This window comes from Enhydra lutris, unplaced genomic scaffold, assembly GCF_002288905.1.
Source record: "Enhydra lutris kenyoni isolate GAN:26980312 unplaced genomic scaffold, ASM228890v2 scaffoldscaffold86, whole genome shotgun sequence".
Lineage (NCBI taxonomy): Eukaryota > Metazoa > Chordata > Mammalia > Carnivora > Mustelidae > Enhydra > Enhydra lutris.
In genome coordinates, this window is record NW_019154170.1 from 6,328,133 (window position 1) to 6,351,941 (window position 23,809).

General features: G+C 61.6%; 1 protein-coding gene across 5 annotated transcripts; it reads left to right on the forward strand.

Moving 5' to 3' along the window:
- Positions 1–4,137: 4,137 nt before the first annotated feature.
- LOC111161703 (MIER family member 2) lies at positions 4,138–21,914 on the forward strand. Of its 5 annotated transcripts, none has more exons than XM_022525543.1 (14): positions 4,138–4,943; positions 5,996–6,086; positions 7,219–7,361; positions 11,730–11,855; positions 12,261–12,384; positions 12,934–13,025; positions 13,347–13,416; positions 15,953–16,104; positions 16,996–17,077; positions 17,166–17,260; positions 19,326–19,450; positions 19,549–19,676; positions 20,464–20,893; positions 21,320–21,914. In XM_022525543.1, the coding sequence occupies exons 1-14, from the start codon at positions 4,839–4,841 to the stop codon at positions 21,339–21,341; spliced, it is 1,785 nt and encodes a 594-aa protein (XP_022381251.1). In that variant the 5' UTR covers positions 4,138–4,838; the 3' UTR covers positions 21,342–21,914. The 5 variants fall into 5 exon arrangements, with proteins under 5 accessions (XP_022381251.1, XP_022381248.1, XP_022381250.1 ...); XM_022525540.1 differs by lacking the exon at positions 4,138–4,943 and adding an exon at positions 5,589–5,685; XM_022525539.1 differs by lacking the exon at positions 4,138–4,943 and adding an exon at positions 21,065–21,097 and having other exon boundaries at positions 5,955–6,086.
- Positions 21,915–23,809: the final 1,895 nt, after the last annotated feature.

Below are 23,809 nucleotides of genomic sequence, written 5' to 3' on the forward strand. Positions count from 1 at the left end.
GGGGCGGGGCGGGGGCGGGCTGGGGCGCGCGCCTCGCCGCCCCGGCGGCTCCCGGGGGCCCCGGCCCTGGACCCCCGCCCCCGGCGCGCGGCGCGGCCGTCCCCGTGCTCCCGCCAACTTCGCGGAGTGCGCTCCTGGGGCGCGGGGTGTGGGCGCCGCGCTAACCCGCCGGGACCCCGCTCGCGAGTCCCCGCGGTGCAGACTCGGGGCGGACAGAGCCCTGAGCGCAGCGGCCGGGGCGTGGGGGCTTCCTCGGGGCGGCCGGCCGGCCTTGCTGCTCGGAGCCCCCCTGGGCCCGGGGAGCAGGCCCGAGACCCCTCACCCGAGACCCTGGGGGCCGGAGGGTGCCTGGTCTGCGGGCGCGTGGGGCTGGGGACTGCGACGCGCCGTCGGGCTCGCCGGGACCGTCCGGGCGGCTGCGCGTCACGTCAGACCCGGACGGAAAACTTTCACTCCGGGGTGGGCTTGCTCTCCCCGGTTTTCTCTTCCGACTTTGTTGGATGAGACAGGGCGGACCGCTCTCACCTCCGTAGGGCCCCGGCGGGGATTGGGGACGGTGCACCTGCCAGGGCCCAGGCACCGGGACTCTTAGGACGTGGCGTTTCAGTCTGGGCTCGCCAAGTTAGGGCCCACAGACTCCGCATGGGGTCCTGCCGAAACGGGCGGGGCCCCTGAGGCCGGAGAGGACAGGGTTCCCCCCAGACAGGCACAGCAGGCGGGGGGCGTGTTCTGCATGGTTCCGGAGCTGTGTGTGGGGTTAGGGTTTAGCACAACACGTTGGGAATGGCCGTTCTCCGGCACGCGTGAGGGGCAGCAGCAGGTCCTGCATTTGCACCGAAGAGGGTGTGGGTGTCTGGGTGCAGGGCTAGATCTCAGCAGCCAGTTGTGCTGGGTGGCTGGTTGCAAAGGGTCCTTAGACAGTTCTCCTTCCTTAGGGGGCGTTTAGGGAAATGGAGGCCTCCTGGGGGTGGTGGCTGACCTGGGAGATCAGAGGCAGAAGCCAGGTGGGTGTGTGGGCGCTCCTGGCTCAGGGGTGCAGGGGCGTGTGGGCAGCACGCTTGCCCGGCTGAGCCGGGGTTGTGGGTCTTGACTCTGCCTTGCAGGGGGCAAGGCCCCTGAAACCTGCAGAGCCAGCCCGCTGCCCAGGGTGTCCCTTTCCCACCTGTTGACTGAGTGCGCTGGTGCCCCGTAGAGTGAGTTTGTGTTGGTTTCCCAGGAGAAGGTCCGTGTGTGAGCTCCACGTGTGCCTGGCTCTTTGCGAGGCCCGGGGCTCTGGCTGTGAGCGCAGGTCCCGCAGTGCCTGTCCTAAAGGGCCTGAGAGGCTGGTCACTAAAAGGTCGGCAGGTGTGGAGATGTCTGAAGTGATGAGCCACAGTCAGCCTCTGCCCAGGACGCCTGTGGTGGTGCCGGAGCCTCCCATGTTTTGTGACCTTGGGCAGGTGACTCAGTGTCCACAGCTTTAGTGCCCCCATCTCTGAAATGGGAAATGGGAGTGTCCTGGAGGCAGGCGTTCTCCTGATATCTTGGCCGAGTGTCTGATCCTTAGAGAGTCACTGGTAACGAGTGGTCTCTCACCAGTGAGGACGATGGTTTGTAAGCTGCCAGCACGCGCCGACTTTTCTCATTGCTGGAGTCGCCATCAGCGCCACGTGGGAAGGCGGGAGAGCCGCGTGTTGTCTGCCTCACGGTTCCAGTTGAGTGTCTGAAAGGCCTGTCTTGGTCTTGGACTTAAAATCCTGCAGGGCTTTCTTTCGTCCTCCCCGGGACCCTCGGCTCAGTGATGCGGTCCCTGCCATCTCCCCCGCCGCCGCTCTTGGGTTCCTGTCCGTCTCCGCCTCGGAGGGACTCCTCTGTCTCGTCTCCGTGCGGTGCCTGCTCCTGCTTGTTTGCTCTCTGTGTTCTGCTGAGACTGGTGACTCGCGCGGGTGGGGACAGGCAGAACCTGTTTCCCCATGGACCGCAGGGCACCCAGGGCCTGTCTCCTCACCTGGCCCGGCGTAGGTGTTCCGTGGACTGTGGGGCTCTTCCTCTTAGCTGTCGTGTATCGCTGTCAGACTCGTGGCGTCAGAACAGTGATTGGCCTCACTCAGGCCCCTCGTGCCGTGGCCGCCGTGGCCCTCAGTTGCTGGCTGGGGCTGGAGCCGGCCCCGGGGAAGGAAGCGTCCCTGCTCACATGTGGCTGGGACCCCTCCCCATGGCCTCTCTGTGTGGCTTGGGCTTCCTCACAGCGTGGCGGCTGGTGACTGTCCCAGACGATACCCGATGGAGACTGAGCTGCATTTTAAGTCACAGGGAGCCCCTGCCCCAAGTCCCTGGCCCATCTGGGTCTCCAGGGAGGGGGCCCAGGACTCTGCTTCTGGAAGGGGGAGGCATGCCCGGGTCCCAGTGGGAGGAGAGCACGTGGGGCCGCCATGGCGTCGCTGTGGGTTATGCCGGGAAGGGCAGTGGGAGGAGCTGGACGCTGCCGGAAGAAAGGCCCTGCATTCCAGTCTCCTGGTGGCTGGCCTCCGCATCGGAGCCGTCGGGGCCCCACGAGACAGGGCTGAAGAGCTCGCTTGTCCTTGGGGAGACCTGGGTTCCCCGCTCCTCTGGGGCCCCATCTCTACTGTTCCTTTTCTCCTTCCTCCCTTACTTTTTTTTTTTCTAACCTGAAATTCCTTTAGCCCGCTCCCCGTCCTGTTTTTTCTTCCATTTTAGCAAAGCGGGTGGCTTTGGCCCTGCTGGAAACATCCACAGTGCTCTGAACAAAGGCCGTAGAGGGCCTGGGAATCCCACTGTTGAGGGTGGGCTTATGTCTAGAGATCAGATGTTGGGGCAGGGGAGGGAAGAGAATCATGAAGTCAGTGTTCCTTGGCGAATGTCGAGGAACCTCGAGTCATCTGGGAACGAACCTGGAGATCTGAGGCCACGGGGTGCTCCGAGCAGCCCCCCCACCCCTGCCCCTGGGAACGGGCCCCCGTCGTAGGGACGGAGCATCCCTGCTGCTGCTCTTCCTGTCACTCCCAGCTGTTTCTCTGCTTGAGCCTCTGTGTCAGATAAGGGCCACGTCCTCTACCGGGGACCGCAGACTTCCACACCTGAGGTCCTCCTGCGGGTGGGGCCAGCATGGGAGCAGGGGCAGCTCCCCCTGGACAACAGGCCGTCCAGACTCTGCCCTCGCTCGGTGTCCCCTGTTAGAGCTCTGGTGGCTAGAGACAGAAAGCCCGCCCTGGCTGAGGTGGGAGAGGGAGCCCAGGAAGGCTGCGGCTCAGCATTCTGGAGGGTTAGAGAGGGCCTGGGTGATTTCAAAGGACACGTAGGGTGCTGGCCCCGTGGGTGCACACTGTGTGGACTGATGACAGCCCCCCCCATTCCCTGGGAGACGAGGCCGCCTGCAGCAGACCCCTGTGCTCCACTCCATGCCTGTTTCCAGCCCCTCCTGCCGGGTCCCAGCTCCACACCCCGCCACGGGCTCAGCCACCCTGGGGCTGCGCTTCCCAGGACCTGCCTGCTCAGAGCTCCGAGCTGCGTGTGCTCCTGGCAGAGGTTGTGCACACGCACACACATGCGCACACACGCGTGCACACACATGTACACACACACGTGCGCACACGCACACGTACATATGTGCACACGCACACATACATACGCGCACATGCATACACCCACGCACACGCACGCGCACACACGGACGCGCACACGCAGGTACGCGTGCACGCACACGCACGCAAACACGTGCTCACACTCCTCACCCCCAGGGAAGCGGGGGATCATTCCCTCCCGGCCTCGTGGTCCTTGCCTTTGTAGCGCGGTCCTCATCGGCCTCTGCCGGCCCTGCTTGCCCGCCGGTGCCTGGGCTCTGCCTCCCCGCTGCGGGCTGTGCCGTTGTCTGTGCAGCGGCGCGTCTGCAGAGGGTCTCTGAGTCAGCGCCTGAGGGACGCGGCTTCTGTGCCGTGTGAGCTGGATTAGCGACCTGATCTCTCTGAGCTGTGGCTCCTCATTTCTCCTGGGAGGAGAAGGATCACACAAGGGCTGGAGGTTCTCTCGAGGATCCAGTGAGGGCCTCCTGAGAAAGCTTTCTGCATGTCCTTAACTTGACTTCATTATTCAGATCTCGTGCACGTGTGCACATGCGTGTGTGCATGCCTGTGTGCGTGTCCGTGTGCACGTACGTGTGCGCGCGTGTGTACAGGTAGCTTAGCTGAGGTTTATTCGTACGGTTCTCTCGTTCTTGTGTGCAGAGTTCAGTGGTTTTTCAGCACATTTGGAGCTGTGTGACCATCAGCGGTCACCTTTGGAACATGGAATATCCCCAGAGCAGCCCCATCCCATCAGCCATCCCCCTCCCCCCCAATCCCTGGCCCCCGTGAGCCACCTTCCTGTCCGTGGACGAGCCTGGTCTGGACGTGTCGCATGCGTGGACTCACACTCCATGTCGCCTCCTGTGTCTGGTTCCCTCCCTGAGCACTGTGGGCTCGGGGTCCATCCCTAGAGCAGTGCATGGGGGCCTCGCTTCTCGTGGCGGCTGGGGACACTCATGGTTCTGCTTGTCTTCCTCAGCTAGTGGACATTTGTGTCCTTTCCATCTCTGGCTCTTGTGAAGGTCCCACCGTGGAAGTCCACATGAGACCTTTAGTGGACCTGTGTGTTCCTTCTCCCTTGGACATCCCTCCCCTCCTTGGTTTCCGGGTGGAGTTAGACTGACAAGGGGCAGACGATCGAGAGAGAAGTAAGCGCAGTTGAGGGACGCACGTAGCACACGTCCTGCAGGAGCAGCACAGGGCGTCACCCGGGGGTGGGCAGGGCTCGGGCTCCTGTGGCCATCTCTACAGAAGCGCAGCCCCCGTGGACCGAGTGTCATGACGCAGAAGGACTCGGAGTCTGTCTGGGCCCCAGGTCATGGGAAGCCGGATACGCGGGAGCTGGTGGAAGGCCAGGCTGGTCAGTCAGATGTGTCTGTGCAGGTGAGCTCGGTGCTGAGCTGCTCCCTACCTGGTTTGGGGGCGGGAGGGGGGGCACCCACTCGGGGACCTACGCCTGCCTTGAAGTGGGCCAGGCCAACACAGACCCCATCCTGGGTCTGTCTTTGCTTGGTTGACTTCGTTTCTGAGTGACCCGTGTGCTGGGCTGACCCCTCGTGTCCGGCGAGTGGTGGATGTGCCGGGTGGTCCGTCACCGTGCTGGCCTTCTGTGGGGCCGCCGAGCGCCTGCCCGCCTTGCGTGCCCTCCTTTGCTTGGCTTCCTTCCGAGGAGCCCTTCTCCTTGTGCTCATGGGCCACCGAGTGTGTCTCTGGGGAAGTTTGGATCTTTTCCCCATTTTGCCTTTCCATTCGTGAGTCATAGTGGGTCCCTTTCCGTGATCCGCGGACCCTGACTGCCTCTGAGGGCTGTCTTCTCGCCTCCTCGTTGATGTCCTGTCCGGTGGAAACTCTGTTGATGTGCTTTTCCTCTCATTGCCTGTGCTTTTGGTGCTCTGAGAAACCGTGGTGTGTGTCCAGGGAGACAGGGTTATTCCTGTGTTTTCCTCTAAGAGCTCCGTGGTTTTAGCTCTCACCCTGAAGGTCTTGGGTCCATTCTGAGCTCACTTGTGTGCAGTGCGAGCAAGCACGTGGTGGCCCTCCTGTCGTCCCAGCACCATGTGTCACACAGACTGTTCTCCACGGAGCCGTTCTGTCCCCTTGTCGAGATTCAGTCGGAAGTGAGACGGTGGGTTTGTTTCTGGGTTCTCAAGTCTGTCCTTTTGATTCGTCTGTCCAGCTTCATGTCAGCACCACGCTGTTCTGATCTCTGTAGCTTTGTTGTACTTTCAAACCAGGAGCTGTTCTACCTCAAGATTGTTTTGGCTTATCTGGGTCCCTTGACTTTTCCTATGAAGTTTGGGATCTGTTCGTCAGTTTCTGCATGGAAGCCAAGGGGGGCTCTCCCTGCTGAGGCCTCTTCCTGGGGCTGCCCGGGCCGTGGGGCTCTGCGCTGTACGTGCTCCCAGGTGTCCAACTTTGCTTCTCTTCCTCCGCAGGCCTCCTCACTGGAAAGGCAGAGCCCCGGTGTGGCCTCCTGCCTCGCTCACAGCCTGTGCCCCGGGGAGCCCAGCCTGCAGACAGCAGCAGGTACCCTCCTTGCCCTTCCCCTCCCCTGCCCAGGGCCACCAGGGCCTCTGTGGGTGTGAGAGACTGCATCTCGCCCAGCTGGGCAGAGCCGGACACAGTGTGCTGGCTCCCAGAGTCCAAGGACGGGTGTGAGCCGAGAGGCTGGGACTCTCCCCTCGTCCTCTGGTGGCGGCAGGACAGCCTAGGAGAGGACCAGAGGGCCTCCGTCCTGGGGTGGCCTGCTGGCCTGGCGGGCACTTACCTTAGCCTAGGCAGGAAGATGGGGTTTTGGTGCTGGGTGGGCACTCTTCCTGGGCGCTCTGCACCCCCCGCCCCCCAAGCTGGCCCCTGGCAGCTACTCCTCCTCCCGTGTGTGGCCCCGGGTGGAGGGAGGAGGCCAGCCTTGGCCTTCACGGCTCCCTGGCCTGGGTGGGACAGAGCCCTTGCTACTCCCATTTGTCTTTGTTTTCCTTAACTGTGACTTACCGAAGACCAGAATGGAGAGAGAGATGAGCACGTCCTGGTTCTTTTGGGAAAACCAATAATCTGGTCACGTCTGCCACCCATTGGCCCGTGCCGCGGCTTGTGGCTGTGGCTCTGCTGAGCAGGAGGGAGGATGGGCGCTTGTCGGGCCTTCTGTGTGTCCCCCGCACCCTGCTGCCCCTGCGGTGGTGCGCGGGTGTGTCGGTGGTCCCAGAGCTGGAGGCCCCGCCCCACGGGGAGCCAGGGCCTTCTGCGGTTTGGGCCTCGCTGCCCCGGAACTCGTCTCTGCCTGGTCTGTGGGCTCCTCCCCACACTGCCATAGGGGTCTGTGGTGATGGAGACCGAGAGGCTCCCCACACGTCCCGCCTGTGTGTGTGCGGTCAGCCGGCCGTGCTCTTCCCTCCGCGGCCCTGCTCTCCCTCCCTCATGACTGCGTGGTGCTGACCAGTGTGCAGCACGCACACGGGCAGCCATGCACACGCACCTCACGCACACACAGCCCTTCCCCTGTGTATGCGTGAGCACACGAGTGCACATGGCCACAGGCTGTGGGGCTTGACCCTGGTGACAGCCTGGCCACTGGCGTGTCCACTCCCCGGCCGTCCCCTGGCCTGTGCGATGGTTGGGGCACGTGGGGCGAGCAGCTCACGCCGGTGCCGTCTCCTTGCAGTGGTGTCCATGGGCTCTGCGGACCATCAGTTCAACCTCGTGGAGATCCTGTCCCAGAACTACGGCCTCCAGGAGCCGTGCGAGCCGGCTGCGGGAGACCCAGAGAAGCCTGAGGGGGAGCTGGAGAAGGACTTCATCGCCCAGGTACTCGGCTGAGCGGGTCCCTCTGCCCTTGTGTGGGTGGGGCTTCCTGGGCCAGACCCCGTTGCTGCTTTTGGTGGAACTAGTCCCCCGGTTGTTCAGATCTCACTGCCTGTGTGTCTGTCTGGGAAGCACGAGGCGCTGTGCTGGGAGCTGAGGTCATGGGGGGTCAGGCCAGACCCGGTCGTGCCCCTGGGGCTTTAGGGCTCTAGGCATTAAACCCACTGTTCTTTTTTGGCCTCAGAATCCTCTTTATGTTCTTAAAAATTCTTGAGGATTTCAAAGAGCTTCGTAAAGGTTATACAGTAAATGTAGTGTTAATAGAAATATCAGATGTTTATGAAAATGAAAAAAGAAATCGGGATGATTGGGCGATGTGGTTGGTGACGTTTCTGAGTCTCGGTTTCGGCTCGGGTCCTGATCTCAGGGTCCTGGGATCAAGCCCCACATCGGGCTCCCTGCTTAGCAGGGAGCCTGCTTCTCCCTCTGTTTCTGCCCTTCCTCCTGCTTTCTCTTTTTCTCTCTCTCTGAAATAAATAAATAAATCTTTAAAAAGTAAAAAATAACTTTTCTAAAATAAAAACAGGTTGGGGTTGCCTGGGTGGTGTGGTCGATTTTGAGTGTCTGACTCTTGGTTTCAACTCAGGTCCTGATCTCGTGGTGGGATCGAGTCCCATGTCGGGCTTTGCATGCAACGGGGAGTCTGCTTGGGATTCTCTCTCTCCCTCTCCCCCTCTCCCTTGTGTTCTCACTCTCTGTTATCTCTCTCTGGAGTAAATGAACTATTGGAACTTCATCAAGATCGAAAGCTTTTGCACAGCAAAGGAAACAGTGGACAAAACCAAAAAAACCCCAACAGAATGGGAGAGGATATTTGCAAATGTTTTATCACATAAAGGGCTAGTATCCAAAATCTAAAAAGAACTTACCAAACTCAACACCCAAAGAACAAATAATCCAATCAAGAAATGGGCAGAGGACATGAACAGACACTTCTGCAAAGAAGACATCCGATGGCCAACAGACACATGAAAAAGTGCTCCACATCACTCGGCATCAGGGAAATACAAATCAAAAGCACGATGAGATCCCACCTCACACCGGTCAGAGTGGCTAAAATTAACCAGTCAGGAAACGACAGATGCTGGCCAGGATGCGGAGAAAGGGGAGCCTCCTCCAGTGTTGGTGGGAATGCAAGCTGGTGCGGCCACTCTGGAAAACAGCGTGGAAGTTCCTCAAGAAGTTAAAAATAGAGGACCCGGCAATCGCACTACGGGGTATTTACCCCAAAGATTCAAATGTAGTGATCCGAAGGGGCCGTGCACCTGAGTGTTCATAGCAGCGACGTGCACAACAGCCAAACTATGGAGAGAGCTGAGATGGTGTTGAGCAGATGAACGGGTAAAGGAGATGTGGCCCACAGATACAGTGGACCACTACGCAGCCATCAAAACCCCCCAAATCTTGCCATTTGCGACGACGTGGATGGAACTAGAGGGTATCATGCAGGCGAAATAAGTCAGTCAGAGAAAGATGGTTATCATGTGGTCTCACTTGTGTGGAGTTCAAGAAACAAAACAGTTTCATAGGGGAAGAGAGGATAAAATAAAAATCAGAGAGGGAGGCAAACCATGAGCGACTCTAACTCGAGGAAATGAACCGAGGGGTGGGGGAATGGGTTAGCCCAGTGACCGGCACCAAGGAGGCCCATGATGTGGCGGGCAGTGGGCGTTATATGCAGCTGAGGAGTTGTTAAACTCGGCCTCTGAAACTGAAATGCACTGTGTGTTAACTAAAGTGAATTTAAATTTAAAAAGTACTGAAAATGGAATAAATAAATAAATCTTTAAAAAAAGAAAACCCCAAAACAGGTTGGGGAGAGGAGTGGAACAGCTTTCTATTTCTGTAAATGCAGAAGCAGGTGTGAGACCCCGGCTGCTGTCTTTAAGGCAGACGCGTTCATCTGTTGTCCTTTTGGTTGAGGTGTGAATCTGGCCCTTCCTAGATGAGGGGAGATAGTCACCCACCTTCTCACACAAGGTGGGTCCACGTCCAGTAAGTGGTGCGGTGGTTGCAGAGTGCTTTCTGCAACCGTGTCCTGTGAGCTTTCTGGATGTGCTTGCATTAGAACCCAGTGGTGGTGACCTTGGGGTGGCTCTTCCCCCGTGTGATCCTGTTACCTCCTGCATGGGGAGAGGTCTGCCCCTACGGGCTCTCCAGCCTGCCCTTCTTGCAAACGTAAGCTCACGCTACAAAGTCTAGGACACCACTCGTTAGTACCGTGGATGGGGGCCTTTAAACCACGTAGCTGTGGAGGCCAGCAATCCGCGCTCACGTCCGGCAGGGCTGTTTCTGGTGCGGGCCCTCTTCGTGGCTTACACGAGGCTGCCTTCCCTCTGTGTCCTCACGTGGCCGAGAGTGAGCATGGCACGCTGTCCGGGGTCTCTTCAAGGACCGACCCTGCTGGATCAGAGGCCCATCCTCACATCCGATGGCACTAATTCTTCCTGCGAAGGTCTGTCTCCAGATACAGTCACATTGGGGTTAGTGGCTTAGCACGTGACTTCTCAGTTCATGGCGATGTCAGCACTGATTTCACCAAAAGGATCCCAGGGCTGGGGGCTTTTTATTAGCATGATCACGGGGTCATCCGAGTCTGGAGCCAAGTATCGCTTGGTGCCACTCGTCCTATAACCAAAGACAGAAGTCTTCTCTTCGGGAAAAAAAACAATTTAAAAAGTTTAAAATGAATTTAAAACGTCTCAAAATTCACCAAAAACTAAAACTAGCCACGGATTAAGTATATCTCCTAGGTTTTCTTCAGATAGAATTTTAAAAAACTGATTAAAATCAGAAAAAGATAAATGCGTCACTCACATGTGGAACTTAAGAAGCAAAACGGATGAACACAGGGAAGGGAGGAAAAAGAAAGATGAAAGCGGAGGCAAACCATGAGAGGCGCCGACTCCAGGAGACGAGCAGGGCTGCCGGCGGGGGCAGGGCGGGTGGGGCGCGGGCGCTGGGTGTCCCGTGCGGCTGACGGAATCTGGATTCCACCCCGAAACCAAGGCTATACTCTGTGTTAACGAAGTTGAATTTAAATTAAAAAAACCAAAACCTGATTAAGAAAGAATATAATTTCCAAAATAAAGGCAGAAACACTGCCGTTCGGTATCAGCTTAAACGATACTGCCGGTTTACCAGGCTCCTGGTGTCAGATCCAGATTTTCCAAAATTCAAGTTTTTTACTCAAAAGCCTGAGTTTTGCTGTTACAGCAGGCACAGGTGGTCGTCTGGAGGAGACGCCTGTGTGGGGCCAGATAGGAGGCCCGTTGCCCCCGCATCGCCCCCTTCCAGCCCCTGTGTCCTGCGAGAGCGGGGCCGCTGCCCCGGGAACCCTTGGGCCCTCTGGGCTGTGGCTGGCACCCCCGAGTGCCCCCTTTACTCACGTGGGAAAGGAGAATGGCGTCCGTGGAGCGCATGAGTGAGATCCGGAGCAAGGCCCAGGGCCCCTGGGAGGGGGACGCCCACCTGGACTGTGGGGTGCTGTGCCCCGGGACTTGCTCCGTCAGCCGGCGCACAAGCTGGAGAACTGGAATAATGCCGTCTGGTCCCCGGAGCGTTGCTGCGGAAGGGTCCCAGGCGCCCGCCAGGATCCCTGGGCCCCCATTCTCCCCCAGCAGAAGCACAGAGAGCAGGAGGCGTCAGGAACGTCCCTGTCAGTGGGGTCCTGTGAAGGTGGGAGGGGTGAGGATGTCGGGGGACTGACGGGGTCCCGCGGGGGAGGACACAGTGCGGCTGGACGGCGCCAGCTCAGGAGAGGAAGGTGACGGTCATGCCCGTCCTCCTTCCCAGTGGGCTTCGTGGGTCCCCGGAGCCTCACCCATGTCCGTGCCCTGTGGTGGGCCGCAGCCCTCCTCGTCATTCAGCTGGGCTGGGGGTGCTAGGGGGGCGGCCCGCCGCGTCTCTGTTGTGTCGGTGTGGCCGCACCACTCCCTGCTTATACTGAGGGCTTCTTTTAACCCGACGTGGCTGCGGGGTTTTACCAGCTGTTCCTTTCCCGTTGGTCAGGACATCGGTCATGTTTCCCTTCTGACGGAGTGACGTCCCACGTCATGCTGGCTTTGCAGACGTTGAGGCCGCCTCTGTACTGGGGTGAAGCCTGGGCTGGACCCTGTGGAGTGGGGAGGCCTGCCCTGGACCCGCCCTTTGAGGCTGGGGACCGGGGGCACAGAGCAGGGCTCTTGGGGAGCAGTCTGGTCCCTGCTTCTCCACGGTGCGGGGGGTCTCTGGATGCAGGACCGGAGTCCGGCTGGGGGTGGCTGCTGTGACCTTGAGCAGCCCCTCCTGACACAGCCCTGACCCCTGCAGAGCAGTGACATGCCCCTGGATGAGCTGCTCGCCCTCTACGGCTACGAGGCCTCAGACCCCGTCTCAGAGCGGGAGAGCGAGGGCAGCGACACCGCCGCCAACCTCCCAGACATGACTCTGGATAAGGTGAGCGGACGGGGGCAGAGCTGGGAGGACAGGTCAGAGTGGCCTTGGGCTGGGGCTGGGGGGAGGCGTGGAGACCAGCGAGGAGGAGGAGGGGGCGGCTCTGCTCTCCGGGTCCCAACAGGGCAGGGGACAGTGGGGCGGGCTTCATCACCGGAGGGGAAGACCACCTGCTCCGTGGGGAGAGCTGGGACTCTCGTTCCCAGCCCGCAAGGCTCGCAGGGGCCCCTCGCTGGCGCCTGGTGCCCGGCCCCTCTGTCGGCAGAGGGGAAGGATGGCCCAGGCACACGGGTGTCCGGAGTGGGCCTGTGGTGTCGGTCACCGTGTTTGCGCCATTACTTGCTGTGACTGTTTTCTTGAGACTGTGGAAACAAACCACAAACAGGTTTTCTGCTTTCTTGTTAAAAGGAACAGATAGCGAAGGATTTGCTTTCGGGGGAAGAAGAGGAAGAGACACAGTCATCAGCTGATGACCTGACCCCGTCTGTGACCTCCCATGAGGCCTCCGACCTTTTTCCCAGCCAGAGTGGATGTAGGTGTCTCTCTGCCCTGCCCTTGGCCAGGCAGGGCCGGGGCTGCAGGCGGGAGGGGCCTGAGCGGGGCATGTGTGCCCAGACGCTTTGGACCCTGAGGGCGCCCTGACCTGTCGCAGCTCCCCGGGGCTTGCAGCCTTCCCCACGACCTGTGAGCGGAGCCGTAGGGGCGGTGGCTGACCTGAGGAGGGGGCAGGTTGGTTCCTGAAACTGCAAGTCTGTTGGATCCAGGGCAGTGCCTGGAGACCGCCCTCCCCTTGGCCCTGGCCGCCGGCGCCGCCTGCGTGGCTGGCCGTGGAAGGTGCCGTGGTTCAGGACCCGGCGGGGTGGCCACCGCCACAGGGCAGGCCTCCTGGGTCCCCAGTCCCGTGCCCGTTGCACAGTCCTCTCTGGCCAGGGGTGGGCCATGCTCCGTCTCGGAAGGGCACAGTGCAGGGGTCGGGGAACGGAGAGCTGGGGGGGAGGTAGGGAGATGCCCCAGGGCCCGCTAGCCGGGGTGGGCCAGCCAGGGCCACGGGCACAGCTCAGCTGCTCTCCTCTCCTGGAAGCCTGCTTCCTGGCCAGTGCAGACGAAGAGCGTGGATCCCCCACGTCGTCCGACACGGAGGAGGACCCCCTTCCTGCCAACAAATGTAAGAAGGTGAGTGGCTCTGACCCCTGAGCTGGGCCGGGGACTGGGGACTTCCGCAGCAGCTGTGGCCCTGTGCTGCGGCCTGAGCTCCTGTCTTGCAGCCTTTGGGCTGGACCTCAGCAAACTGGGGTCCTCAGGCCTCACCCTCCCTTGTCCTGAGACTGGCCATACCAGATAGACACTGTCACACCCACCCATGCTCTCCTCTGCCTCTCATGCTCAGGACCCCAGGACTGGTCTGTGGGCAGATGGCACAGAGGAACCCTGGGCTCTGGTGGCTACCCTGGGGCCCCCATCAGCCCAGACTCTCTCGGGCCTTTGCCTTCGTAGGAGATCATGGTTGGGCCTCAGTTCCAAGCCGAGCTCAGCAGCCTGCAGTTGGACCGCCATGGTGAGAAGTGTAAGTGGGGCCTGGTGGTTGTGGGAGACGGGGAGGAGGAGACACGAGAGCCCCATTAGCCAGGAAGGGACTGGCTGCCTGCCTCCTGGAGCATTTCCCAATCCTTGGAGGGAATCTGAGGGGCGGGAGGACCTGGCGGCGTCCCCTCCCTGCTCCCTGTTCCTCAGCTCAGCTGTGTGGTCCTGCCATCAAGTGCAGCCAGCACCCTAGTCCCCTGTCCTCGGCTCCCCTTGCCCCCGGCTCCGTCCACCCCATCCTGCCCGAGCCCCTGTCCTCGCCTCTGCGGGCATGCTCACCTTTCCCCGCTCGGGTCTTGCCATGTCTGGGCCTTGTCCCAGGTGTCCTTCAGAGATGGGTGTCCCCCTGCCGTGTGCTGTCCTTAGGGGGCTTGCATCCCCATCCTGATGTCCCCGCTGGAACGTGGAGCGAGGCCTGTTGTCCTTTGAGATAGGCGCTGCCGTGTTTGCTTACAGGTGAAGAGATGGGGAGTGAGGTCACCTGGCTGTTGAGCCGAGTCTTGTCTTCTGGCCCCACAGGCCCTGCGGGTTGGGGCCGGCACCCCGGGCTCAGGAGTCTCCCAGGATGATTCAGCCACTGAGACTGGCAGTGAGGGGGCAGATGGAGGAGACAAGGCCTCTCAGCAGAGACGTGGAGGCCCTGGGCTGGAAGCTGGGACGTGGTCTTGGTGGCACGTGCTTGCTGGGCCGTAAGCGGTGGTGGGGGGAGGCAGGACGGGGCCGGTCAGCTGGGTCGTGGAACCGTAGGGTGAGTCTCTGTGAATTGAGGACGCGTGACATCCTCCCCCAGAAAAGGGCAGCCGTGCACACTTCCTAGCTCCTTCCTCAGAGAGTCCTGAGCACGTGCAAACCTCCTTCTGGAGCCCCAGCCTCCGGGCCTCTGCCTCTTCCAGGGAATGGCCGGCCCTTGGTCCCGAGGTGTCCCTCTGCCCCCCCAGCAGAGGTTAAATCCATCCGTGTGGCACATGGGTCTTACCATGGCGTGCTGTGTCCTGGAGTGTCTGTTGTGCTGGTGGTTGGTCGCACGGGTGTTTCTGTGCGGCTCGAGCGGTCCGTGCTCCTTCTGGGATGGGTGATGCGAGTTGTGGCCCTGTGGGTGCACGTCCCACACGCGCTGTGGGGTCTGTAGCTGAGGAAGGGAGACTCGTGGCTTTAACTGGCGAGTCTCTGGGACTAGGTTGACCAGCTGCTGCAGACGTCTGATCGGGCCCCTGCTCGAGGCTCTTTCTGCAGTTTTAAGTGGAATCGCCTTTCTCCTCCCGATCTGTGTGTGTCCCTCTGGCGTTCTGGACGCTAGGCCGCCATGGGCTGTGGGCACCGCTGTCTGATCGTTAGCGTTTGCTCCGGCCGTGCCGTGTGTGTGGGCCGCGAGGGCGTCCTCGCAGAGACCGTTGCCGCCACCTTCCCTGCTGCGCGGGAAGCAGCGGCTTCGCTTGCACGTCGAGTGTGTGGTTGGGGCGCAGGTCAGGAGGCCTCCAGCCTGTGCTTTGCTCCGGCCCCTGCTGAGTGGCCCGTCGCACGTGCGTATGTTGGGCTTCTGCCCGCTGGTCTCTCGTGGGACCTGGCTGTCCCCGCGCTGTCTTCGTCATCGTGAGTGGCGTTGGAGACGATGTCTGTCCTCCAGCCTCGGGCCTGGTCCTGCGTCCATACAAGCCGCTCGTGAGCTTGTCGGTGGCTCGATTTCGATGAGGGCTGTGCCGAACCCCGAGGTTACTTGTGGGTCGTCCTTATGGGGACGCCGTCGACCCCTGCAGATCCCGCGTGCCGTTCCCCTCCTGAAACTGGCGGGGGTGTTTCTGCCGCAGGCCTGCACGCGCCTCATGGCTCGTCTGTGCTGGTGCGATCGATCCTCGGAAAGATGTCGCGTCGGTCGGTTTCTCTTCGTAGAGATGCGGTTTGTTTCGGTTGGTCTTGCGCACGGTGGATTTGCTGATCTCGCTTTTCCACGTCGGTACTCCGTAGGTCCTTTTGTGTTTTCACATGTATGTGACTGTGTGACTTGTGAACGATGGCTTTATGTCGTTTCTTTGCAGTCTTCCCGTCTTTGATCTCCTTTCCTGGCCGTGTCGTGCTGGTGACACCTCCCGGACGGAGTGAGAAGAGAGGAGAGACTGCATTGTCTTGTTCCCAGACTTGGGGGACGTGTCTGTGTCCCACATAGTACGTCCTTGGCTGTAGGCTGCTCGGGGCGCCCTTTATTGGACGAGGACGGTTCCTTCTGTTGGCAGTGGACGGTTCGAGTGCTTCTCTGTGCTCTGGGGCTGGTTGTTTTCTTCTCCTTCACCCTCGTGTTGATGGGCTTTCAGATCCTAAACCAGCCCTGGGTTCAGGAGCGGACGATGCTACCTGGGCACGAAGTGCCGTCATCGGTGGTCCGGGTGTCATCCTTCTCTGCCACGTGGGAACCAGGCGGGGCCCCCGGGGGTGCCCTGGCGGGCGCTTCTGACACAACTGTCCCGGGGGGAGCGGGAGAGCCCCAGTCGTACCCGTGACGTGACCCCAGCCCTCCCTGTCCACAGTCTATGAGAATGATGACCAGCTTCTCTGGGACCCCAACGTCCTTCCTGAGAGGGAGGTGGAGGAGTTCCTGTACCGGGCGGTGAAACGGAGGTGGCACGAGATGGCGGGGTCGCAGCTTCCAGAGGGAGAAGCTGTGAAGGACAGTGAGCAGGTGGGGCTGTCACCCAGGTGCGCAGCGCCAGAGCGTCCCAGGTTGAAGGGCAACGGCTCACGTGTCTGCGGGGACCGTGCAGGGGCAGGAGGGGAGGGGGTCAGGCATGAAGGGGCACGGGGAATGGCAGGGCCACCCCAGGAGGGCGGTGGGGAGGACTGCCATGAAGGTCCTGCCCAGTGTGGTCATGTGATGGTGGCAAATGCAAATGAGAAATCCTCATTATGGTGGAAATGATGGTATGAGCACCCCAGTGTCCCCACCCCTGAGACTGGTGTGAACCCTCCCGACGTTGCCGCCCCCGAGAGTGGTGTGAACCCTCCTGATGTCCCAGCCCAATAGTGGTGTGAACCCTCTCGACATCCTTGCCCCTGGGAATGGTGTGAACCCTCCTGACATCTCCACACCTGAGAGTGGTGTGAACCCTCTTGATGTCCTCACCTGAGAGTCTTGTGAACCCTCCCAACGTTTCCTCACTGAGACTGGTGTGAACCCTCTTGGCATCCCCGCCTGACAGTGGTGTGAACCCTAACCCGATATCCCCACTCTGGGACTTGTGTGAACCCTCCCGACGTCCTTACCCCTGAAGCTGTTGTGAACCCCCGTGATGTCCTCACCTCAAGAGTGGTGTGAACCCTCCCATTGCCCCAGCCTGACAGTGGTGTGAACCTTCTCGATATCCCCGTCCCTAACTAAGATTGGCTTGAACGCCCCCATCCCCGCCCCTGTGGTGTGACCACCCTGTGACATCCCTGTCCCCAGAGGGTGCTGTGACTGCCCCCTGGTGTCCCTGCCCCACAGGGTGGTGTGAACACCTCTAGCTGTTTTTCTGGGGTGGGTGGGGTGGGTGGGGTGAGGTGAACAGGCAGGAAGTCTGTGGCTTCTCCCCAGGCGCTCTATGAGCTGGTGAAATGCAATTTCAACGCAGAGGAGGCCCTGCGGAGATTGCGGTTCAACGTGAAGGTGATCCGAGGTGAGCGTGTGGCCGCGGCCCTCCCTGCCCTTCGCTGTACCGCGTCCCGGCTGCCGCTGACGCCACGGTGCCCTGCCTCTGCTTGCAGATGGGTTCTGTGCTTGGAGCGAGGAGGAGTGCAGGAACTTCGAGCACGGCTTCCGAGTGCACGGGAAGAACTTCCACCTGATCCAGGCCAACAAGGTGAGGACATTGCCCACCCTCCTCCCGCCACATCTCCCAGGGGCGCTTTGGGGCTGGGAGGGGTTCAGGAGACCAGGCACCCGTCACCCCCCACAGTGGGTGCAGCTCACCTTGCCGGCCTCAGGGCAGGCTCCCCAGAGCCGTGGCTGAGCCCCAGTGCCCACCTCTACTCTCCCCATGCCCCTGGATTCTTGTTCTGGTCTCTGCTGATGCCTGCTGGGCCATCTTCCCGTCCCCAAAACGAAGGCTCCAGACACTGCTTTGGGGGTGAATGTCAGTAGTCTTTTCTGTTTGAGGTCCTTTGGCCTGGCTTTGCCATCTCCTCGGCGCAGGGCCTAGGGCCCATGCCGCAGGGCTGACCCCTTAACTGTGACCCTACTCGCAGCCCCCGATCTCCCGATTTCCTCAAAGGACATGGTCCTTCTGCCATCTGCTGCAGACTGATGACAGGGGGCGCTGCTGACCGCAGGTTCTCCTGCCTCACCCTAGACCTGGGTCACCGTTGGCATCTGCACGTCCCATGGTGAAGCCGTTTGCCTGTGGCTCCGTGCATGATGCCCAGAGCCCTGGCCCCTCAGCTGTGCGGTATGGGACGTGTGCCTGGTGTGTTCCTGTGGCTCTGTCTCACTTTCTCTCTTTCCCTCTCCCTGGGGCTCCCCCACCACACCTCTCCTCTCATTCTGTCATCCTGTCCTGGGGTCCGTCGCCCGGGCTCCTTCTCACAGCTCCCGGCAGTGTAGGGAGTCGGGAAGGCCCTGGCAGAAAGCGGGCTCACGTGTGGGCCTCAGTGGCTTCTCCCAGGAGCTTGGGGGTGATGGAGGGGCCTGCTGGTTGGGGTCTGCTGTGGGGTCAGACCATGCTCAGCAGTCTGGGCCCAGCGCGGCGTTGGCTCTCTGCCTCGTGGCCTGACGTGGTTCCCTGCGCGCTGTTTCCGCCACGGCCCTGGCCACTTCTGTGTCATTGGCACAGTGCCTTTGTTTCCTTTGTGCCCACCCACCCTGGTGATGGCTGTGGCCTCCCTGTCCATGCATGTCAGGCTCTGCTGGAGCCAGCCCCGGGGAGACCACAGAGGACTGGACTCCTGGCAGGACACGTGTGCTGAGGGGGCTCACTGAGCAGATAGATCATATGTGGGCCTTGTTCCTCCTGCGCTGCAGGCCCTCCCTGGGCCCCAGCGTCCTGTCCCTCATTCTGGCAAACAGTGCGGGGACTCCAGTGCCGTTGCCGGCTGGGTGGTGGGGGGAGAACCTCCAAAGTGGGAAGATGCCCCGAATCATTAGATTTCTACGAGTTTCTTCTGATTGAAGTGGGGTTGGCACACAGGTCCCGTTCGTGTCAGACCTGCACCAGGTGTGCGGGGTCGGGCTGGATGGCTCCCGGTGTCGGCAGGCAGCACGATGGGTGTGGTCACCCTCTGTGGCGTGCGACACTGTCACAGAGTCACCGAGTGTGTTCCCTGTGGTGGTCATTGGGTCTCCGTGATTTATCTTCTGCCCTAAGAGGTTTGGCCTGTGGGGTCCGGCTACACGCTGGGCACGTGTTTGTGGCCCCTTTTCCAGGGTACTTTACACATGAGGAGTTTTTTTGGTTTTCTGTGTCGTGTAAGTATGATCTTGAGTTGGGTTCCCAAAAGCATAGTGTGTCCTCTGACGGCTTGTTCGCCCTTGTGAGCAGCTCTCCCGCAGACTGTCAGTGCGAAGCGTGGGCTCACACGCTGTCCCCTCTGGGCAGGGTGGCTGTCCCGGGGTCTGCACCAGGGGTTGTCTCTCCCCGTCTGCTGCCTGTGAGGGGCGGGGTGATGCCGCTGTCTCCGGGACCTTGTGGTCGGGGGCAAGGAGGGTGGATACCGGACACGTGGGCCTGAAGTGAAGGATAGGGTGCCAGGTCCATGCCGGTAGGTGGGGGGGGTCTCAGACAGGTGCCGTCCTGCTTTAGGTGAGGGGATGTGCCTCGGGCGGGTTGAAGCCGGTGGCGGGGGCTGTAGGCAGAGTCTTGATTTGACCAAGCGTGGTGGTGCTGGGACCATCCCCACTTGTCTGGAGGTGACGCATCTCCTGTCCCGCAGGTGCGCACACGGTCTGTGGGGGAGTGTGTGGAGTACTACTACCTGTGGAAGAAGTCGGAGCGCTACGACTACTTCTCCCAGCAGACGCGGCTGGGCCGGAGGAAATACGGCCCGTCGGGAGCCACGTGCGTGCGGCGGGCTCCCAGGGCCCTGGGGTGGGGAGGGTGGGGAGGGTGGGCGTCCCGGGCAGGTGTCTTTCCTTCACATCGCGCTCTCCCCACAGGGATGCAGAGCAGGACCTGGACAGCAGTGACCCTGATGGCACTGGCCGCCCCCGCTCCTCGCCACCCCTGCCCCCTGCAGCTGACGGCCTGGGCTCTGAGCAGGACCCCTTGGCACGGATGCACACAGGTGAGAATGTGGGGCAGGTCCCTGCCCATGGGGGTGTCCTCTTCTCCTTGGTACCCTCATCTGGGCCCCTGGGCTCTACCCCAGAGAGTGGTCCATGCGGTGTCGTACGTGAGTGGCCACGGGGACTTGCTGGCTTGTTGTGCGGCAGGGTACTTACTACATGTGACCTGTGGCCCTGGGTGCCACGTGGGAGGGCACGGGGGTGTCAGAGGCTCCCTGGCATCTGGGTTCAGGGCCACACAGGAGCAACATAGGGCCGGCTCGGCACTGGAGTTTGTGCCCATGAGCATGGAGGTAAGCCTGAGGACCGCAGCTCTGAGTCTGCCGCATGCTGGGGTTTCGATTGTGCCAGAATCTCGTCAGTTCAGTGGTTTGCTTAAAGGGGGCCGCACCCGCCTACTTCTGGCTTTGCGTATCGCACGTGTGTGCAGAAGCGTCTGACGTCTCACATTCACGTGCGTTTTGCCTTCAAGCTTCTCTTACTCTGTTTTGTTTGAATTTCTTTGAACTTGCTGTGTTCTGGTCACGATACCCTCCCAGTTCGGGGCCGTTAGCCTAGGTGCACTGTTTCTTCTGTGTGTGTGTGATGCCTGGTGATGGCACCTCCGTGTGGAGGGTCCGCAGGCTTGGCCGGACCCGTAGAGGTCGGGTCGGAGCCCGGTGCCGGTGGCAGCCTGAAGGCATGAGTGTGATTTTAGCTGGGCACGCTTCAGTTGGGACGGCTGGGTCCCCGGGGAGCCGGCGTGGGTGCTCTGAGGGTCCAGCCTCAGCTGTGTTCTCCTCGCAGAGCTGCTCAGTGTGGCCAGCGTGGCCAGCAGCGTCGGTGAGCCCGGGGAGAGTTCCGACAGCCTCCTGCCCTCGGATCCGGGGCCTTGTCCGTTCCAGCAGCTGGATGTGCCCCCAGCCGCGCCCCTGCCCAGGCGGCCCCCAGGCCTGGTGGAGCCGGCCTTCTACCCCCCGGCCACGGCACCCCCGGAGCCCGGCAGCAGCCCGAGACTGGCTGTGGACTTGGCCCTGCCTGGGGCCCTCCCCGAGGAGCTGCCCCTCATCGCCAGCCGCGTGGGTGTGAGCGGAGAGGCCGAGGAGGTCGTCGCTCCCGCCCAGGTGGCCTTGTCTGTCACCGAGCTTGGACTCATCGGCATCGGGGACGTGACCCCCTTCCTGGCCGCCCGCCCGGCGTGCCCAGGCCCCGGGCTGCACTCGGAGCCCCTGTCACAGTGAGTGCGGCCCCGCCCTGGGCCCCCGCCGTGGGTCCCCTCAGCCTCGGGCTGCTCTGTGGAGAGGGAGGGCTGTGCCCCGAGGACGGCTTGGCCACATGCAGCGCCCTCGGTTGGTCCCTTTACTTTTATTTTCTACTTTTAATTTGGCTTATTTATTTTCTTGACTAGGTAATACATTCATATGGTTCAAAACCCAAAAAGGTACAAGTGGGGCCAGTGCCAGGCTCCTCCCACCCCTGTCCCCACCACCGGCCCTCCCCAGGCGCCCAGGACAGTGCTGCCTCCGGGGAGCTTGTCCACCAGCACTAGTGAAAACATGGTCTGCTGGGGGGGCGAGGTCGGGAGCCACGGTTTCAGCCTACGGCACCCAGGCTGTGCCGTCCGTGGGACCGCACTGACCCTTTCTCGGTCTCTCCCCTGCAGCTGTAACGTGATGACCTGTTGATCCCTGGCCGCAGGCGGGCGTGCGTGGCCCGGACTGGACGTGCGGCCGCCGCGGGGCCTGCCTCCGCCAGTCTTCCCGACCCTTCCCCTCCTCGTGGGCCTCGGGTAGCGCCTCCTCTGCTCCAGAACGCAGCAAGGACATGGCGCGCGGCGGCCGGGCCTGCCCTGCCCTCACACACAGCCTGGCGCCCTCGGTGCCCGGCCCCACTGCCGTGCTGTCCAGGCGCAGTACCCGGTGGGTGGCCAGAGGTGGAGGGCCCGGCCCCGTGTAGCCAGCAGAGGTGAGGACGGTGTCCCTGCTCCCTCGGGGAGGTGGGGAGATGGGGCAGGGTGCTGCCCCCACCAGCAGCCTCCGCCCGGGCGCCCTCAGCACTCCGCTTGGCTCCATCTCCCTGCCCCTGGTGGGGTCATGGGCTGCCCCAGCCCGGGGGTTGTGGGTGGCTGCTACTCGGTGCCAAACCCCGTGGGGCACAGAGCCATATACCTCGACGTCGGCCGCGCCCGCCCTCGACCTCCACCCTGCTCTCCACTTCAGGAAACGCCGCACTTTACGCCCCGCCCCCCCGCCTCCGCCCCCCCCCCCCCCCCCCCCCCCCCCCCCGCCTCCCTCTCCCCAACCCGGAGCAGCGTCGGGTGTGGGGTCGAGGAGACAGGTGACCTGCACCCCCCTTGGTATCAAGGCACTGTTGCCTGCAGCCCCGAGGGGCTGGCTCCAGCCCGTTCCCCTGACCCTGTGGGTCGTTCTTCTGTTGAAGCTCCCCAGCACGATGGTTTGGGGTCCTGGTCCTTCTCTTTCCCAGCTTCCCCCGTTTTATTTATGTTTCTGTTTACAAATTGGAGTGGGGTCCTCCACGGGGCCAGGGCAGCGCTCCCCAACCCCGGTGTTGCCAGGAGAGGGTTTTGGATCGAGCGCATCTGCAGAGTCGGCCTCGACCTTCCCTCACCCCACCAAGGACCACACTGTGAAGTGAGAACTGCCTTGAATCCCTTGCTGTTTTATTTATTAAACTTGATTTGAAACCCACGGGTGCCTCGTGGTAGATGGGGAGGACGGGGTGTGAGGAGGTGCTGGGGGTTGGTCACTGGGTGGACCCTGTGATCTGGGCTGAGTCGTGGCCGAGATGGCACAGGGCTGTAGGGGGCTGGTCATGATGCTCCTTTGACGTGAGGTGGGCCAAGCCACAGCCAGTGCAGGGGCGGGGAGAGCCTTGGGTCCCATGGAGGAGGCCCAGGGTAGAGGCTCCCACTGCCTGCGGCCCTGCCAGCACTCGCTGGCGTCCGTGGTCCGGATTTCGGCCACTCTAACACGAGCATGGTGGGAGCTCTTCCGTGGCCGTGGCTTTTGAAGATGGCTGTGTGCGCCTGGTGCTCGCTTCTCCCCGGGGCTGTGGGGCCACGGCCGAGCTGGTCTGTCCCTGGGTGGCTCGACGGCCACCGTGTTCCTGCTCTGCCGGCCGGAGAAGGCCCCGCTCCTGCACGTGTCGTTTGTCTTAGGGTTGCTGGATTGAGGACTCCTGGTTGACGTTTGGTCCTGTGTCTGTTGTGTTTGCGGGGGGCAGGGCGGGTCTGCCTACCAAGGGTAGGCAGGTTGGCACGGATCCCCTTGTGCCTTTCCTGAGCCTGGGACATCCTGGCTGCCATTGTCCCAACGTCTCTGCTGCCCCTAGTGTCCCGCTGCCCAAGGGGATGCCAGCCTGACGCGCGCCCGCCCCCACGGTCTCTTACTCACTGCTGGTATATTTTGGTTCTAGTACGTGTACTTGGCCTTTTCCATTTCTCTACTGAAATTCTTCATTTTCCACCTTTTCCTGTAGACACTTTACCTGAATCTTTGCTCTTTTTGCCTGGGGGTCATTTCTGGATACTCCTCTTAACTGTTTCTTCTGGATGGTGGGTCCCCCTTTCTCTGGTTTTGCCGGTTGTCGTCAACGAGTCATTTTCCTCCTGTTGACGCGCACACACGAGGGCCCCGGCCGGGCTGTCCCGTGACTGTGGCTGCTGTGACAGTTGGCTTCTAGCTTCCTCGCGCTGAGATGGCAGCTCTGGCACCGGAAGCTGCAGCCCGCCTGTGCCCTCCCCAGGAAGCACGGGTCTTTCCCAGCAGCTCCAGAGGGAGCCCTGGAGTGAGACTCGTGCCTGGGACTGAACGAGTGACAAGCCAGGCCTGGGTCAGCTGCCCACCTGCAGGTGCAGAACCTGCCTCCCTGGGAGGGGACGGGCTGCCAGGGACGAGACGGGAGTGTGGGGGCGCGGAGGCCTGGGGCCGTGTAGGGCAGATGCTGGGAGGTACGTTCGGGAAGAAGAAGGAGCGGAGTTGTGCTTGAGGGAGACTGACTGGGGCTGGACATGGCGGGGTGGGGGCGCCAGACAGGGAGCCCTCGCTGTGAGGACCGGCCTGTAAAGGAGTAAGCAGCTCATGTTCTCTGGCTGTGACTCCGGGGCCGCTGACCTGGAGGGTCCCCAGCGCAG